At 48.3% G+C, this 16328-nt stretch overlaps 1 protein-coding gene across 2 annotated transcripts in view; it reads left to right on the plus strand.

Moving 5' to 3' along the window:
- The first annotated feature begins 1861 nt into the window (after window positions 1-1861).
- The window catches only part of LOC119230461 (uncharacterized), a 32643-nt gene continuing 18176 nt past the window's right edge, over window positions 1862-16328 (plus strand). For both annotated transcript variants that reach the window (XM_037491630.2, XM_054694979.1), the window contains exon 1: window positions 1862-2441. In XM_037491630.2, coding sequence (XP_037347527.2) covers window positions 1922-2441 — 520 coding nt within the window. In that variant the 5' untranslated portion in view covers window positions 1862-1921. The remainder of the gene's footprint in view (window positions 2442-16328) is intronic.

The raw sequence follows: 16328 nt of genomic DNA on the forward strand, positions 1-16328 counted from the left end.
AGGCTTTCCTCCTTCTATTCTCCCCTATACACTTCCCTACAACAAAGTCAATGTAAAGGACGCCTATTTATTGTTTCTTGAGAAGGTTTTCTGAGCACCTACTGTGTGCCAGGCAATACCCTTCCCCCCCCCCCCCCAGAGAGGTCCTGGAGGTATAAGGACTACATTGAACAAAAGAGGGCACAGGAGCCAACTTCTTATAAAGGCAGGACATTTGGTGGGTTTTGTTCACTTGCAGCTCCAGGCACATAGAAGGATCTCAGTACCAAAAGAATGAGTAGCTTTAAGGCCTGGTCAGGGAGCCTGCATGAAAGCTGTGATTGCACAATAAATCAAAAACCATTGTGAGTGCTCAAAAGGAGAATGACCAGGCCCAGGCTGTCCCATGCAGCCCGTTGTAACAGCTGATAGTTGGGACTGCTTAACCAGCTCTTAATCTTGCACAATTTCCCAAATTTGGCAGAGCCCTCATTTTACAACTTGGAAGGCCAAAGCACAGAGGACAGTCTATGTAGCATGCCCTTTCTTGCCTTTCAGAACCGGGGTCTCAGTTTGCAGTACTCTTTGGCCTCTGTAACTCATGTTCATAGTTCAGGACTCAATCAAAAGGACCCTCCTCCAGGAAACCTTCTTTAACCATGCTTCCCCATCCCTCTGGATCCCCCTCTATCCACCTGCTTATTAATCTGTCTTCACTTCTGGACTGTGAAACCCTGAGGGCAAGGAGCATCTCGATCTGTCCTTCTTCATTTACCTTTAGTGTCAGATTTGGTGCCTGCACAAGGTCAAGAGCAAATGTATGTTTGTTGAATGAATAAACAAGAGTAAACTTGGCAGAGAGTGGAAAAGTAAATGTCCTGGGATCATTATGTTCAAACTCCTTGTTGTTACTCACCTCTGGAGGGTCAGGGAGGCAGTGGGTTCGAGGATCCAGGTGGCTGACTTTATGGTGATGCCAAATCCACTACTGGGTCCTCCCTGCCTCGCCCTGCCTACAGACCCCTCTTGATGCTTCTCACATTCTGGGGTGAGTTTTGTGTCTGTAACACACGGATATGAGTTTTGGAATCAATGCCAGTATGACCATTTAACATTACTGAACCCCAGTTTCCTCATCTGGAAAAATGATGAAAGAGAGCCTGATAGTAAGATGTTATGAGGATTGACAGTTCACTCATAGCCAGGGCCTGGCACAGAGTAGGTACTGCCGCATACCAGTGGTGTGCCCTGGAGTGGGCACCTCATTTCTAAGTCTATTTCCGCACCTGAAAAGGAGGTTACGAGAGCCCCAGCAGGGGAGGAGGGTGGTTTGGGGCACACAGCATGCAGCAAGCTCTGGTGCCTGTCTGGGCTCGTTCAAGAGCTGCTGACATTTAGCGAGGGCTCCTGAGCCAGGTCCCTGTACACTTGGCCTAATGCCACTCTCAGCCCTAAAGCTATTTCCCGCTATGATTTTGTTATACAGATCAGACCATACGGCTGTCTGTCGGGCTGTATCTGGGGAGCTGCTGTCCCGCTCCCCAGTGTCTGGAGTGTCAGTGATGAATACTGGGCTTCTCTTTCAACCCCCTTTGGGTATTTGGCCCATAGCATGTGTACATTGAGGTTCACTAAGTGGAAAAAAGTCTGTGGTAACCCCTGAGCCACCCCTGACACTGTGAGTATGAGAGGCAGACACTGGGCCCTGAGGCCTTCTGGGCAGAGCAGGGCTCCCTGCCGGGCACTCTGGGTGCATGCCGGTGTGCCTGCTACCCATGGGTGGCTCGAGGTCCTTGAGCAGCCCAGCCCCTCCCCCCTCTCCAGCAGGGCCTTGGCAACCAGCTCTCATTGGCTGCATGTATCCTTGGAGACGAGGCAACTGCAGCTCAAACACAGGCTACTGAGCTGTGGGCAGAATGTTTCCTGCCTCCCCATCACTGTCATGAGGGGTTTGCTCTCTTCCCACAACCAAGCCTACTGGCAGGAGTGCATCCAGAAGGAGGCCGCTGCCCGGGTTGCTTGGAAGATCAACTATGGCCACAAATATCCTAAGGAGAGGCCCAAGCCCAGGAAGCAGGTCTGGCAGGCCCCTCTCAGGTCAGACTTGGGAGTGTCTGTGCCTGCCACCAGCTACCCTCGTAGGAAGGAGGCATGGGCTGGATGGCCGGAGACTAAGGGACTTGGGGCTCAGCCACCCAAGGAAGTACATGTCCAGGGCACCCCACGCAAAGGAGACAGAATCTGGGCGGCTCAAAGAGCAATTCAGACACCAGCAGGCCAGACCAAGCCAGAGGGCTTAGAAATGAGGAAGGTTCCCCCTAGCACCCTGCAGCTGCTCTTCCAAGGCATCTCCCACGATGGTGAAGGCCGGGCTTTGTACCTCCGGGAGCGGCATCGGCAGAAGCCAGAGGAGAAGTTTCCATACCCGATCCTGTCATCCTGGGACTACGGCTGGCATGTGGGTAAGGCCGCCGGTATCTTGCCATTTCAGCCCTTTGGCACGCAGGTTTGGCCTCCCTCTCCAACCTCGTCTGTTATCACCCCTCACCCGCCCGCACATCCCACGGGCTCACCATTCAGGCACCTCACACTTCCAGGTCTCGCACACGCTCGTCTCCAGGCCTGGAATGTTCCTCTTGCCTCTCTTTGCTGGCACCTTTCCCTTGTCACCACCACTGGGAAGTTGGAGAGTCTTCCAGGCAGATTTGATTCACCTTTTAGAGTCAGTAAAACCACTGGGCTTGTCATGTCATGTTTCTTCTTGAGTATGCACCTGGTCTGCTGAGCCCTGTGGGTTCCAGGACTATTTTATTTATTTATTTATTTATTTATTTATTTATTTATTTATTTATTTATTTATTTATTTAAACAAGAACTGGGGTACAGGCCAGAAGCGCGGAGGGTGAGAGAATTCACCAGAACAGACCAAAGACACTGCTGAGGGGAGCAGCATGCGAGGCAGGAGAGGTCTGCCACGCCATGTGGGTTTCTCCCTGGCTGGCGGGAAATTGAACTCGAACCGGCGCTGCAGAGGCTGCAGACAGCTTAGCAGGCATTGCGCTCAACCTGCTGCACCAATGGGGAGGCCCAGGTTCCAGGACTTCTCAGTTAACTTTATTAAGGTCCTCCCAGCTCCCTACTTAGGGCTGGCACTCAATGACTATGGAATGAATGAACAAATGAATATGGACTAGGGAAGGAGGCCTTGATTTGGAATCCGGAAGTGTGACTTCAAATCTTGGCTCCACCTCTTCCAAAGTTACATGAGCTCAAGCTAGAACCTTATCTTCTCTGGGCGTTAGTTTGCACATCTGAAAAATGGGAGTAAATGGAACTGCCTTCCTATGTCACAGTGTTTTGGGGAAATCAGGTGAAAAAGCTCCTTGACCGGGAATTACCCTCACAAAAGCCCGTGAAGTAAGTGGGTGGGTCAGATATCCATTCTCTCCCTTGATCCCTTTGTTCAGGGCAGCTTGAGGAGGTAGATCAGGAGTCAGTGAATGCAAGCTCTGCCCCCAAACTGGTGAGTGAACAAACACAAAAGAGTGACAGTTTGAGGAGGGAAAACACCAACATTTTCATTCTGACTCATTCATTCATTCAAGTATTTATTGAGCACCTGATATGTTCAGGCCCTTTTCAGCCCTGGGGTCTAGCAGAGAATAAACAGGATACCGACCCTGCCCTCAGGGAGAGCTGACAACAAGCAGAGATACAGGAAGTGGTGGCAGACAGCAGGCAGCGGTCCCTGCTCCTCCCAGCTCATTCTGATGCTGCTGGCCCGTGGGCCACATTTTGAGTGTCCAGGCTATAAAAAGATAAATTAGGAGGAGGGTAGGGGGCCACCGTGGCAGACGTGGCAGTCAGGGAAGACCTGTGGGGAGCGGACACTCCTGAGTCCATCAGTCTTCTGGGATGGATTTGATTCCCTGTGTCCACAGAACCAATACCTCTAGGCAACCCTGGGTTGCCTCCTGCCCTGCTCAGGCTACCGCTCGTGCCCACTGCCTGGGAAGCCAGGGCCAGGCGGAGCATGAAAATACAGGAGGCCAAGTTTCGTTTGAAGTTCAGATAAACCACATGCAATGTTTTAGTAGGTATTTCCCATGCAGTATTTGGGACATACTTATACTAAAAGAATCATTCATTTTTCTATGAGAAATTCAAATGTAACTTTGCATCCTGTATTTCATCCAGCAACCCTATCACTGGAGCTAGAGGAGCTGATACTGGATGCCCCTGGGTACTAGCAAGCACAGTGCCAGGTTTGGGGCAGAGACAGGAAGACTGCTTTCCTCTATAGAAGTCCTACTCAAACCCACAGTTGTTCCCAAAATCTCTGGAATATTCTATAAGCTTCTGGCTTCATGCCTTTAACCCAAGCCTGCTCAGATGGAGAACAGATGACAGATAATGCTGGCCATTCCTACCCTTCCCCCACGCAGTTACAGATGGGAGCATCATCCTGGTGGGTACAAACAGCCACGGAAGAGGGATTGAAGGCATTGTCTGTGCCCCACTGGGTCAGCCCAAAGTGTCCTTTTACATACAGAAAGAACCAGGCTAGTGCTTGACACATGGTAAGTGCCCCCAGAATGGTAGCTGGTTTCATCAGCACCTGCATCACTAATAGAACAGACAGGATTTGCAGCCTGTGGGCACCCAGGGAGCTAGCTCAGCTTGGTCAGGACCCTGGTGGTGTTCTTTGGAGCCCTGGGATGGGCTGGCTATCACTAGACAGGGGAGAGAGATGTGATGAGGGGCAAATGAACTTGGGGTAGAGATGGGGTCAAGGAGCTAACAGTGGGAAGACCTGAGTCCAGCCATCAGGGCAGATCCTGGCCATGGAGCTGAAGCAGGGTCTTGAGGTTCCCATGCTATGCCATGCCTGTCAGTGGTTGGATCCCGGGAAGGAATGGGGACCCTAGAGTAGGGGCTGAGGGGTGCAAGGCTGCAGCAACTATTCCTAACTATGAGAAGTAGTTCACTATTTTAAACTAATGTGTGGGTGTGATTCTGCTGGCACTTGTGCCAGAGAAATAACTGCCATATTTAAACAAATACAACACCCTTTGTGTTCTTCTGAGGTCATTTGATTGAACATAACCAACATTGGCCTCCCTGCTGCCATCCACCAGGCCTAGGCTGGCCCTCCTGGGGCATGGGGGAGGGGGGAGAGTGGGGGGTAAATATCTTTTTGGGGTTCATAGCATGGAGTGAGAAGGGCTGGAGCAAGGGAAGATGGGTGACTTTGGGGCACGGAAGAGGCACCTGCGTCAGCATGGGGTGTTGGAGTGGGCTTCCCTAGGGTGGTCACCATTATTTCAGTCATTAAATGAAGCAATGCTGAGAAAATGCCTTTCAAGGGCCTGGCTCTCTGTTTGTGGATTATAGTAATTATTATGCTAATCTCCATTAGCAGCAAGTCTGCAAGCTGTTTAGGAGAAGACAGGCTGCCATCTGGGCAACTTTTCTCAGTTGGGATTTTGTGAATATATTTAGGCTTTCAGAAAATGATTTGAGTGACTATTATCTCAGTTCTTCCAAGGCTGGGTCTATGGAGCTAGTGCCATTCCAGAGGCATGGAGAAAAGGTTGCTTCAAACAGACAGTGGATATCCCAGGTGTTAGGGCGTAATTCTTCTGGGAATTTACTTATGTCGTTAATGATCATATCTATGATAGTTCCTGAGCCTGTATGTCCAGTTCCATCATCAGGAATGGTTGAGTACCCAGGAGAACTTGAAATGTGTCTCATCCAACTCATCTAAATTGAGATGTGCTAGAAATATGAGATGCATTGAATTTCCAAATTTAGCATGATGAAAGTGTTAAATATATCATTAATGCTGCTTATGTTGAATTACATATAGAAATAACCAAATTTGGACATTTTGGGTTTAGTCAGTGGTTGACAAACGTTCTCTGTAAAGACCTAGATGGTCAAATTTTCAGCTGCACAGACTCAACTCCGCCATTGCCATGTGGAAAGTCACAGAGTACAGAAACAAACAGGCATGGCTACGTTCCCATAAAACTTCAGTTAAAAAAATAGACAGGGCCTCCCTGGTGGCACAAGGAGTTAAGCACCACACTATGAAGCAATCCGCAGCCTCCGCAGCACGAGTTTGATCCCCGGCCGGCCAGGGAGAAACCCACATGGCAAAACAGACCTGCCTCTCCTGCCTCGCCTGCTGCTCCCCTCAGCAGTGTATTTCGGTCAATCCGCTTGTTCTGTTCCCCACTCTGTCTCATCCCCTGCATCTCTGGCCTGTACCCCAGCTGTTTTATGCATAAATAAATAAATCTTTTTTAAAAAGAGACAGTAGAGGGCCTCCCCGGTGGCGCAGCGGTTGAGCGCTGGGCTGCGAAGCTGCTTGCAGCCTCTGCAGCACCAGTTCGATCCCCAGCCCCCGACGAGGGTCCCAATTGGCGCGCAGACCTCTCCTGCTGCACCCACTGCTCCCCTCAGCAGTGTACTTTGGTCCTTCTGCCTATGCTACTCACTGCTCTGGCTCTGGTGAATTCTCTTACCCTCCTGCGCTTCTGACTGTACCCAGTGCTTGCATAAATAAATAAATAAATCTAAAAAAAAATAGACAGTAGAGTAGATTTTTTAAAAATTTATTTATATCTATTTTACATCATTGTTCATTTTTAAACAATATTTGCTTCCCCCCCATCCCCTCAGGGGTAGTCCCTGTAGAACTTCCTTCACCAATGCACCCGTGCACCATCACCTCAGTCCCCTGTGCGCTTCCCTCCCTCCCTCTCATTCCTCTCCCTCCCCCTACCCTGCAGGATGTCTCTGGTTTATAATTGTTTTTGTTTTGTTTTGTTGTGTTGTGTTTTGTATTGTTATTTTTTCCCACATGTCTTATTTGGTTTCCCTATATTCCATCTGACATTTTTCTTTTTCCTTCCGACTGGATCAAGTAGGCCAGATTTGACCCACAGGTCAACCTCCAGGTTAAAGGAAATATACTATTAAAATTAATTTTACCTTGTTTAATGTGGCTATTAGAAAATGTCAAATTCATATTGGCTCACGTGATATTCGTACTAGTCAGATCATTCAAAGCATTTTACCAATATTAATTTCGTGGGAGAATTGATATCCTAGGAGAGGGTGTGTGTGTGTGTGTGTGTGTGTGTGTGTGTGTGTGTGTGTGTGTAGGTGGATGTGCGAATTCCAATGACAAGCTAAAGAGAGTGCATGCAGGTGACTCCTGGGCCTGACCCCGCACTGCAGAGTGTGGAGTCCAAGTGCACACAGGTCTGTGGGGGGGGTCCTGGGATATCTGAACCTGTGCCCGCAGCTAGGTCGAGCCTTTGACTAAAGGGAAGTTCCCTGAAAGCCCACGAGAGGGTGCTGTTGGACCGCAGGCTGTAGCCGTGAGGCACTGTCTCAGCTGGGCTCAGCCATCCAATTGCTGCGTGGCCTTCAATTTCCTCACCTGTAGAGTTTAGACTAGGCTTGTGAAACATGTGCTTTGGCAGCAGATTGACTTGATTTGACTTATGCCTACACCAGGGTCACAGTATGATTTTCATGGGCCCTAAGGCACTTTTGCCTTTGCAAGTCCTTCCTTCCATAAAAAATGTATTTAAAATTATATTTTACAACTATATTGTTATAAAGACAGATATATTAATTTTACATTTTTCTTCAACCTGAAATTTTATCTTTTTCCTTCTTATTCGGAAAGAATATTAAACATTTTCATGGCCGCGAAAGGTATCATGGTTTGGAGACTATGTCTCAGCAGTGCCCTGGGCTCCACCCCACTCAGCAGCTGTGTGACCTCAGCAACATTGTTTAGCTTCTGTGGGACTCAGGTTCCTCATCTATAAAATGGGCAACAGATGCCACCTTTTCAGTGAACTGGTTAGAATATGCCTTGCCTTTTGAGAACACAGCCTGGCACGGCGCAAGCTGGACAAATAGTGGCATCACCATCATCTTCATCATCACTATTATCTTGAAAGATATTTTCAGCTGAATCTGTATAGAACAATTAAACGTCTCAAGTAAAGAGGAAACTCAAACGTCAGAAAAATGAAGCTTCCGAGGTATTTGATGGAGGAAATAAAAGAGTTTCCTAGAGAAAATGTCACCAGGAGTTTTTGCAAATGGCTAACACATATTTGCTCCTGCTATCAGGGAACGCAGATGAGGTAGAGCAGGGGCTTGTCCTGGTCAGCCTGAACCTGGGCCAACTGGGGAATATGCTTCAGGTGAGCAGACCCTCAGGAAAGCCGGTATTTGCAGTGGGAGGAGGGGCTGAGCGAGAATGTGTGTGAGCGTACATTGTGAGCGCGCATGCGTGTGAGAACCCATTTTAGAGAAGGGAAGATTGTAATGGAGTTTTGAAACCACAGAAGCCTCAGCTCATGGAGAGAGGAACATTGTGCCGCAGGGAAAAGAGGGGAGGGGTGCTGTAGGCAGAGGAGACAGCCTGGGTGAAGACCTGAGGCCTGAGGGTGGAAGGCAAGCTCAGGGAAGCACAGTGAAGTTTACTTTGACCGGATCTTGGGATCAGATTTCCCGTCCCTGGTGCCATCCCATTTTAGATCCTTCAATTATTCTTAGAGAATAATTTAACATATTACAGGGCACTGTTAATCTTTATTTTATTTTTTTTTTTTATAGAGGCATGCTTTATTTATTTTGTTTCTTTGTTTGTTTGTTTGTTTATACAAGCACTGGGTACAGTCAGAAGCGCGGGAGGGTGAGAGAATTCACCAGAGCCAGAGCGGGGAGCAGAACAGGCAGACTGACGAAATACACTGCTGAGGGGAGCAGCGGGCGGCAGGAGAGGTCTGCACGCCATGTGGGACCCTCCTCAGGTGACTGGGGAGCAGCCGGGGATCGAACGCACCGCAGAGGCCGCGGGCAGCTTCGCAACCCAGCGCTCAACCGCTGCGCCACCGGGGAGGCCCTGCACTGTTAATTTTTGAAACCAATTTTGTGTTAGCAAAATCACTAGCTAACTGTAAGTTAGGTGTTTCCATCTGGAAGGGCATCTAAAAGAAAAATAATAACAAATCTACTAGCCAATGTTTACTATTGTAGGGGCAGGAACAGGGCACTGAGCAGGTTTTCTGATCCAGCAGGCCGGGCAAAGGAGGAGTCAGAGTCCTCAGTGGCTTTTGCAGGTCTTTTATTTAGATTTACCAGGCATATGGCAGGCAGGGGTGCTGGGGGGTCGGGAGGCTGGCAGTCCGCCCAGCCCCCAGCAAATCCTCACTCTGTCTGGGCTCTCTGGCACTCGCTCTGCTTCTCTTCTTCTTCTCTCAGCTTCCATTTGTTCTTGGCTTCTACTGGCGTCCCCGTGACGCTGCCCTTATAAACTCAGTCTCTCAGCCCAGGTGCACCCACTTCAGGTGCCGCCATCAGCCATGCATTCAGGACCACAGGGTTCCCTCATCTATCCTAAAGGCCGGAGGGCAGAAAAGCCTGATACGTTTTCCTTACCCTACAACGGTCATTGCTCAAATATTTTTTCTTTTTTAAAAAAAGGAAATTCTTTTTTAAAAAAAAGGAAATTCTTTTTTTAATTTTATATATTTTTATATATACATTTTATTTATATTTATTTATATATTATAAATTTTATTTATATATAAAAATATATAAAATTAAAAAAAGAATTTCCTTTTTTTAAAAAAGAAAAAATATTTGAGCAATGACCGTTGTAGGGTAAGGAAAAAGTATATAAATAAAAAAATTTAAAAAGTATATAAATAAAAATATATAAAATATAAAAAATTTTATATTTTATATAAAATTTTATAAATTTTATATATTTTTACTTCATTTTTCATTTTTGCACAATGTATGCATTTTCATCTTGGTTATATTCCCCATACAATTCCCACCCCCCTTATTTTGCCCCTAATCCCTCCTCTCCTCCCCCTCATCCCCATAGTGTGTCTCTGGTTTATAGTTGCTTGTTGATTTTGATTTTCACTTTATTATAATTAGTCTTTTTCCTGGTCCCTTATTTAAGTTTTCTAAATTCCTGCTATAAATGGTAAAAATACCATCCGTTATTTTTCTCTTTCTTTCTGGCTTATTTCGCTGAGCATGATCCCTTCCAGCGCCATCCATGTTGCTGCAAATTGCATGAGTTTATCTAAAAAAGGAAATTCTGTTAAAGCTAATTTTACTCTTTACTCCAAGATGGAGTGGCTCCTGTCCCCAAGTTAAATTAATTCCACAAAAATGTATTGAACAGTGACTTAAGAAGCCACAACCCTGCCCTCGCAGCAGTTGTAGGTTGTGGAGGGGTGACAGGCAGCAGACAACGACAGTCAAGCATTGCTTCGACGTGTTAATCAGTGACAGGCCCGCACATGCGCAGGTGATCCCAGTAGGCTGCTCAACTCGGCCTGGCTTGCATGGGCTCCACCACCCGCGTTCCTGTAAACACACTCTAGAGTGTTTGAACAATGAAGTCACCTAATGATGCATTTCTCAGAAAGTGTCTCCGTCATTCAGCAACACAAACTGTAAGTACACACATAAATAGTTAGGAAGAAGAACACAGGATACCCTGGGAAGAGGTAACTTGGATTCCTAAAATAGACGGAGGTGGGGGATGGAGTCCGGAGGCTACTCAGAGGTCTCCCTGCTTGAACCAGGTTTAAACCGCCTGAGAAGAATTTAGCTAAATGCAGGGTGTAGAAGAGCGGTCTGAGAGGGGGAGCAGCACCTGCTGCAACACTGTGGCCAGGGTGCATGGATGGTTGAAAATGGTACGGAAGATGGGGCCTCCCTGGTGGCAAGGGGTTAAGCACCCCACTATGAAGCAATCAGCAGTCTGCAGCACGACCCACAAGGTGCAGCAGACCTCTCCTGGCTAGACCGCTGCTCCCCTAGCAGTGTATTTCAGTCAATCTGCCTATTCTGTTCCCCACTTTTTCTGGTGAATCCTCCTACCCCCCCCCCACCTCTGGCCTGTACCCCAGCTCTTGTATGCATAAGTAAATCTTTTTTAAAGAAAAGAAAGAAACAAAATGGTCAGAAGAGATTAGCAAAGACCAAGACATACAGAACTTTGTAAGCCATGCTAAGCACATGGGTCTTTATCCAGAGAGAAATGAAGAACCGTTGAGGGTTTTAGGGTTGGGGGAGGTAGGGTGGGGTTTGCATTTTAGGAATTACACCCTGGTTGTTGGGAGGAGGACAGATTGTGGGGGGCAAGGGTGGAAATGATGGGACCAGAGATGTCTTCAAATAAGTAAAGTTACTTGCACTAGGGCAGTGTAAAGGGCCAGGAACTGGCCGCAGTGCAGGTTTTCTGATCCCATGCAGACCTGGTAAAGGAGGAGTCAGAGTCCTCAGTAGTTTTGCAGGTTTTTTTATTGGGGTTCACCAGGCATATGGCAGGCAGGGGTGCTGGCTGGGAGGCTGGGAGGCTGGCAGGCATCCCAGCCCCCAGCAAGTCTTCACTCTATCTGGGCTCTCTGGTGATCTCGGCTTCTCTTCGGCTTCTGCTGCTGCTTTCTCGGTTCTACTGCTGCTGCTGGCATCCCCGTGACACCACCCCCAAAAGCACAGTCTTAGCTCAGCTGAATCCCATCCACCTAGGCCCACACCCCACTCCAGGTGCCCGCCATCAGGCATGCACTCAGGACAAGGATCCATCATCTATCCTGATGGCGGAAGGGCAGAAAAGCCCGACATTTTCCTTACCCTACAGGCAGTGTCTTTGGCCTTGACCCCATGGGCCCTGGGGTCTGTCTGCAGCCGTCTGTCACCTACGCAGAGCACAAGCACACACACGTGTATATTTGCATGCTCACATCCTTGTTTCCTTGACATCCCCTTAGTTTTATTTGATTTCCGTGGCCTCCCTGAATCCTGAAGTTTGAAATTACTGGTACCAGGGTCGGTGGGACCTTGGTTACCCATGCATCCTTCAAGATGTGACCTGTGGGTGATAGTTACAAACGACCAGACCGGTCTCTTAGATAGACATTAACAAGTTTGTCTTTTCCCCTTTTCTTGCAATTTCCTCCTTGTTTGGACAGGTTTGTCTTTAGATAACAAGTCCTCCCGCATTTAAAGGAAGTGGGTGTTGAAGCAAGCTGGCGCCCTCCTGCTGACCCCTGACCCCTTCCCTTAAGAAGAAAAACAAGCTGGGCCCACCTGTCTCAGTGCTGACCCCTTTCCCTCCCCTTTGCAGACCCTCGCCCATCTCCACTTTTTTTTCCCTTTATATAAATACCCCTGCACTCTGCCAAAGAGCAGGGACGACAGTCTTTCAGCCATGAGTCTGCTGCCCTCCTCATTTGTCGACAAATTAAACCACTTTCCTTTTCCTCAAACTCTGTTTCCCTTTATTGGCTGAGGGAAACTGAGGCCCGCATTCGGTAACATGGGTGCGCTGGGACAGGGAACGCTGGCTCTTCACCGTGGCCTCTGTCTTCGGGAGCGCTAGGTGCTTGGTGGAACGACCTCGCAGAGGCGCAGCTCTTGACACCCACGCTGGCCAGGGCCAGAGTCCTTGCCTCCTCTCTGGCAGGGAAGAAGGTGTGGCTGCAGTTTGTCCTTTCCTGCTTTGGCAACTTGATAACTGCCCTTTAAACTAGTCTTCCTCCAACTCACAGGCAAGATGTGCGCTAGGGCTGCTGAATTAGAGTTCACCCCTCACCCCATGGGACAGGAGGAAGGGTTGAGGGGTGGGGAGATTGTTTCTATATTTGAGGCCGGAAAGGGGTGTTGACAAGGAAGAGAAAATAACAGGGACTGAAAGGGGGCGGGGTGTGGCCTGGGATTCTCAAGGCTCACTTGCCATCACTCAAGAGCTGTGATAAAAGATAAAGAAGTGGAGACTTGGCTTCACAAAACTTGGCTTTGCATAATGAAAATTAAATGAGAGCCCTATAAATACTCAGAGATTGAAAGTGGCCTCCTTTTAATGGAGCAAATCCCATTCATAAACATATAACCTCCATTGATAGATGCCTTATGAGGTGTCAGGCACACACTCTGCATTTCACGTGCATTATCTTATTGATACTGGGATTGTCAGGCCTAGTCTCTCAGCCAGAAACGGATCCCAGGCTGCAGGGCAGCGCTGAGCCCCAGCCGCTGGACCCCCACGGGTTGGTGTCTCACAAAGCCCAAAGCCGCAGCAGGAACTTCGCAGATGCTCAGGCAAGCAAGCAAGAAGAGGCAGGTTTGTTTAGAGAAAGAAAAAGTTTATTGAGGAGAAAAAGAACAGAAATAAAGTGGGACTCCAAGGCCATGAAACCAGGCCAGGGAGGGGCAAGGAAGCCAGAGTGGAGTCGTGTCTCAGGGAATACAGACCTTTTTTCCCTCACTATTCTAAAGCTCCACTGTCTCTTTGTGATTGGTTAGTTCTTCGAGGCTGTCTCACTTAATCTGGCAGGGGGTGGGGGGGGGGACACCTTCACATTCCTTATCTAACAGGTTTGTCTTTCCCTATTTGTTGCATCTTCCCCCTTGTTTGATAGATTTATCTTTATGACCCAGTCTCCCAGATGAGCACCCCTGTATTTTAGGGAAGAGAAAGTCAAACATCAGCTATTGAAGAAAAACAGGCTGGCGCCCACAGGTCTCTGTGCTGACCCCTTCCATCTCCCCCTTGCATAAATTTCCCTGCACTCTGTCAAAGGGCAGGTCGGTGGTCTTCCAGACATGAGTCTGCTGCCCTCCTAATTTGTCAACAAATTAAACCACTCTCCTTTTCCCAAACTCCACCTCCCTTTATTAGCTGAGGGAAACTGAGGCCAGCATTTGGTAACAATATTGACCTTAGTCCTGGGATGTTTATTATTCCCAGCAGAATTAGTTACATTCCTCTTGTTGCCCTTATCTCTGAAGACTTCCTTAATTCTCCTGAGGTCCCCACCTGCGCTGTCCTTGAGGCTGCCTAATTCTCCCTAACTTGCCCTCGGATTCATTATTATTTAAACTTCAGCTATGAGGTTGTTTGTCTTATGGTCCTATTTTGCACATAAGAAAACTGAAGGTCAGTCTCCTGCTCGAGTTCCCATGGCTACAAGGAGGCATCTGTCTCCTAACCCCTCTTCTCACTGAGTCTGGAGAAAGTGTTCAAAATCCTGTCCTGAACAAATAATTACAAAGATATCTGGTCCTCAGATCACCTGGGAGCTTGCTACAAAATGCAGGATCCTAAGCATGCCTCTCCCAAGCCTCCTGAGACAGACTGTGGGGGACTGGGGCCTGGGAATGGCCATAGTGACTGGTTCCCTGGGATTCTGGTGCACGCCAATTTCAAACTATCTGGACAACATCAGGCTGCAAGGGCACGTATGATCAGGTAGAGCTGCCTTCCCTGAGAACCCAAGGGAGTTCCCGGCTCCAGCCAGGTCGGGTGACTGAGAGGGATGGCTCTGGTGACCTCGGTGGCTCTGGTTGGTTATAGTCACTCTGTCCTGGCAGTTTGCTCAGAACAAGAGCTGACAGATGCCCTCAGCTCCAGTGCAGGCACAAAGGGCTATCTAGTTACCAGCAAGGTCACAGGGTGCCTGCGATGGAGGCTAAGAGCAGAGAATTTGGAACGGAGGCATCACAAGACCAGATATTGGCTCACACAAGGCCACCAAATGCTGGAGGTGGGGGTAGAAGTGTTAACACAGTTGTTAATCTAGCTGTTGAAATTAAAATTTTGGGCCTCTCTGGTGGCCCAGGAGTTATGTCTCATCTCTGTCAAGCTAGCAGCAGCCACTGCTGGCATGTGTTCAATCCCCAGCCAGGGAGGTGACCTACATGGCGCAGCAGACCTCTCCTGTCTTGCCCACTGCTTCCCTCAGCAGTGTATTTCAGTAGATCTGCCTGTTCTGCTCCCCACTCTGTCTCAGGTGAATACTCTCACCCTCCTCCCCTCTGGCCTGTACCCCAGTTCTTGTATGCATAAATACATAAAAACAAATCTTTTTTTTTTTTTTTTAAAGAAAACTCCTTACGCAACAACTGCTATGCAAGTATCAGCCTGCTAAGAAAGTATCCTGAGATGCAGGCCAGAGGTGGACATATAGAGATTGAGGGCCGTTGTAGGGAATCACTAGTACTTCCAAATCAACTTAGCCACACCCTAAAAGTAATTAATTTAACAAAAGTTTACAGCTCCACAAAGAAATGAGCCCCTCCCTACGAGAAGAAGACTAAAGCAGGGCAATTTGTGCACTGGCCAGGGGCAGCAGCCCACCTGCCCACCTGTGGAAGATGCAAGCATCTCTACTAAAAAACCTGTCCCTTTCAGGGGCAGCTTTTTGTGCCTGCTTGTGTCTATGCAATTGTCATTTACTCTTCTCTCCCTTTTTATAATAAACTTGCTCTTTTGGAAATAAATAAGTATCTGCCTTGTGGCAAAACTTGCCTGGGAAACTTGCCTTGTGCCACTGAAAGGGAAGCTCTGGTGAAACTTTCCCAGAGTTAACCCCAGGACCCCACTCTCTTCCCCAAACACCTCTTCAAACAGCAACAGGATGAAATCAGAGCTGAGGTCAAAGCCAAGGCCACCTGGCATGCTACTCCCAGCATAGGCCTTGCCCTTGGCCTTTGGGGCAGGAGGATGATCTCTTCATTCGAATAAGCTCATTTGTGACTTGCCTGTCTGGCCATGTCGGATCATGTGAGCTAGGTTTCCAGGACAATGAGCCCTGCTAAGAAGAGGGGGTTGAGACACAGGGCAAGCTAGGAATTAGGCAGTTTTAGGGACACTGCAGGAGGGGACCTCAGAGAATTGAGGAAGGCTTCAGAGATAAGGGCAGCAAGAGGAGTGTAACCAATTCCACCTGGAAAAACAAACATCCCAGGACCAAGGACAACATTGTTAACGCTGGCCTTGGTTTCCTTCAGGTGGTAAAGGGAGGCAGAGATTGGGGAAATGGAGAGTGGATTAATTTATGGACAACTTAAAAGGGCAGCTGTTTAACTTCAATGCAGAGATGCTCATCCGAGGATTGGGCCATAAAGATAAAGAAGTAACCAATGGGGAAAGAGAAAGCTGTTAGATAAGGAATGTGAAGATCCCCCACTCAGTAGCAAATTAAGTGAGACAGCCGAGAACTAACCAATCACAGAGAGACTGGTGGAGCTTTAGCATAATGAGGGAAAGGTCTATATTCCCTGAGACACGACTCCACTTTGGCTTCCTTGCCCCTCCCAGGCCTGGTTCCTTGGCCTGGGAGTCCCACTTTATTTCTGTTCTTTTTCTCCTCAATAAACTTTTTCTTTCTCTAAACAAACCTGCCTCTTCTCACTTGCTTGCCTGAGCGTCTGTGAAGTTCCTGCTGCGGCTTCGTGAGACACCAGCCCGTGGGGGTCTCGTGGCTGGGGCTCAGCGCTGC

The sequence above is a fragment of the Talpa occidentalis genome, unplaced genomic scaffold, assembly GCF_014898055.3.
Source record: "Talpa occidentalis isolate TD23 unplaced genomic scaffold, MPIMG_talOcc4v2.1 talOcc4.10, whole genome shotgun sequence".
Lineage (NCBI taxonomy): Eukaryota > Metazoa > Chordata > Mammalia > Eulipotyphla > Talpidae > Talpa > Talpa occidentalis.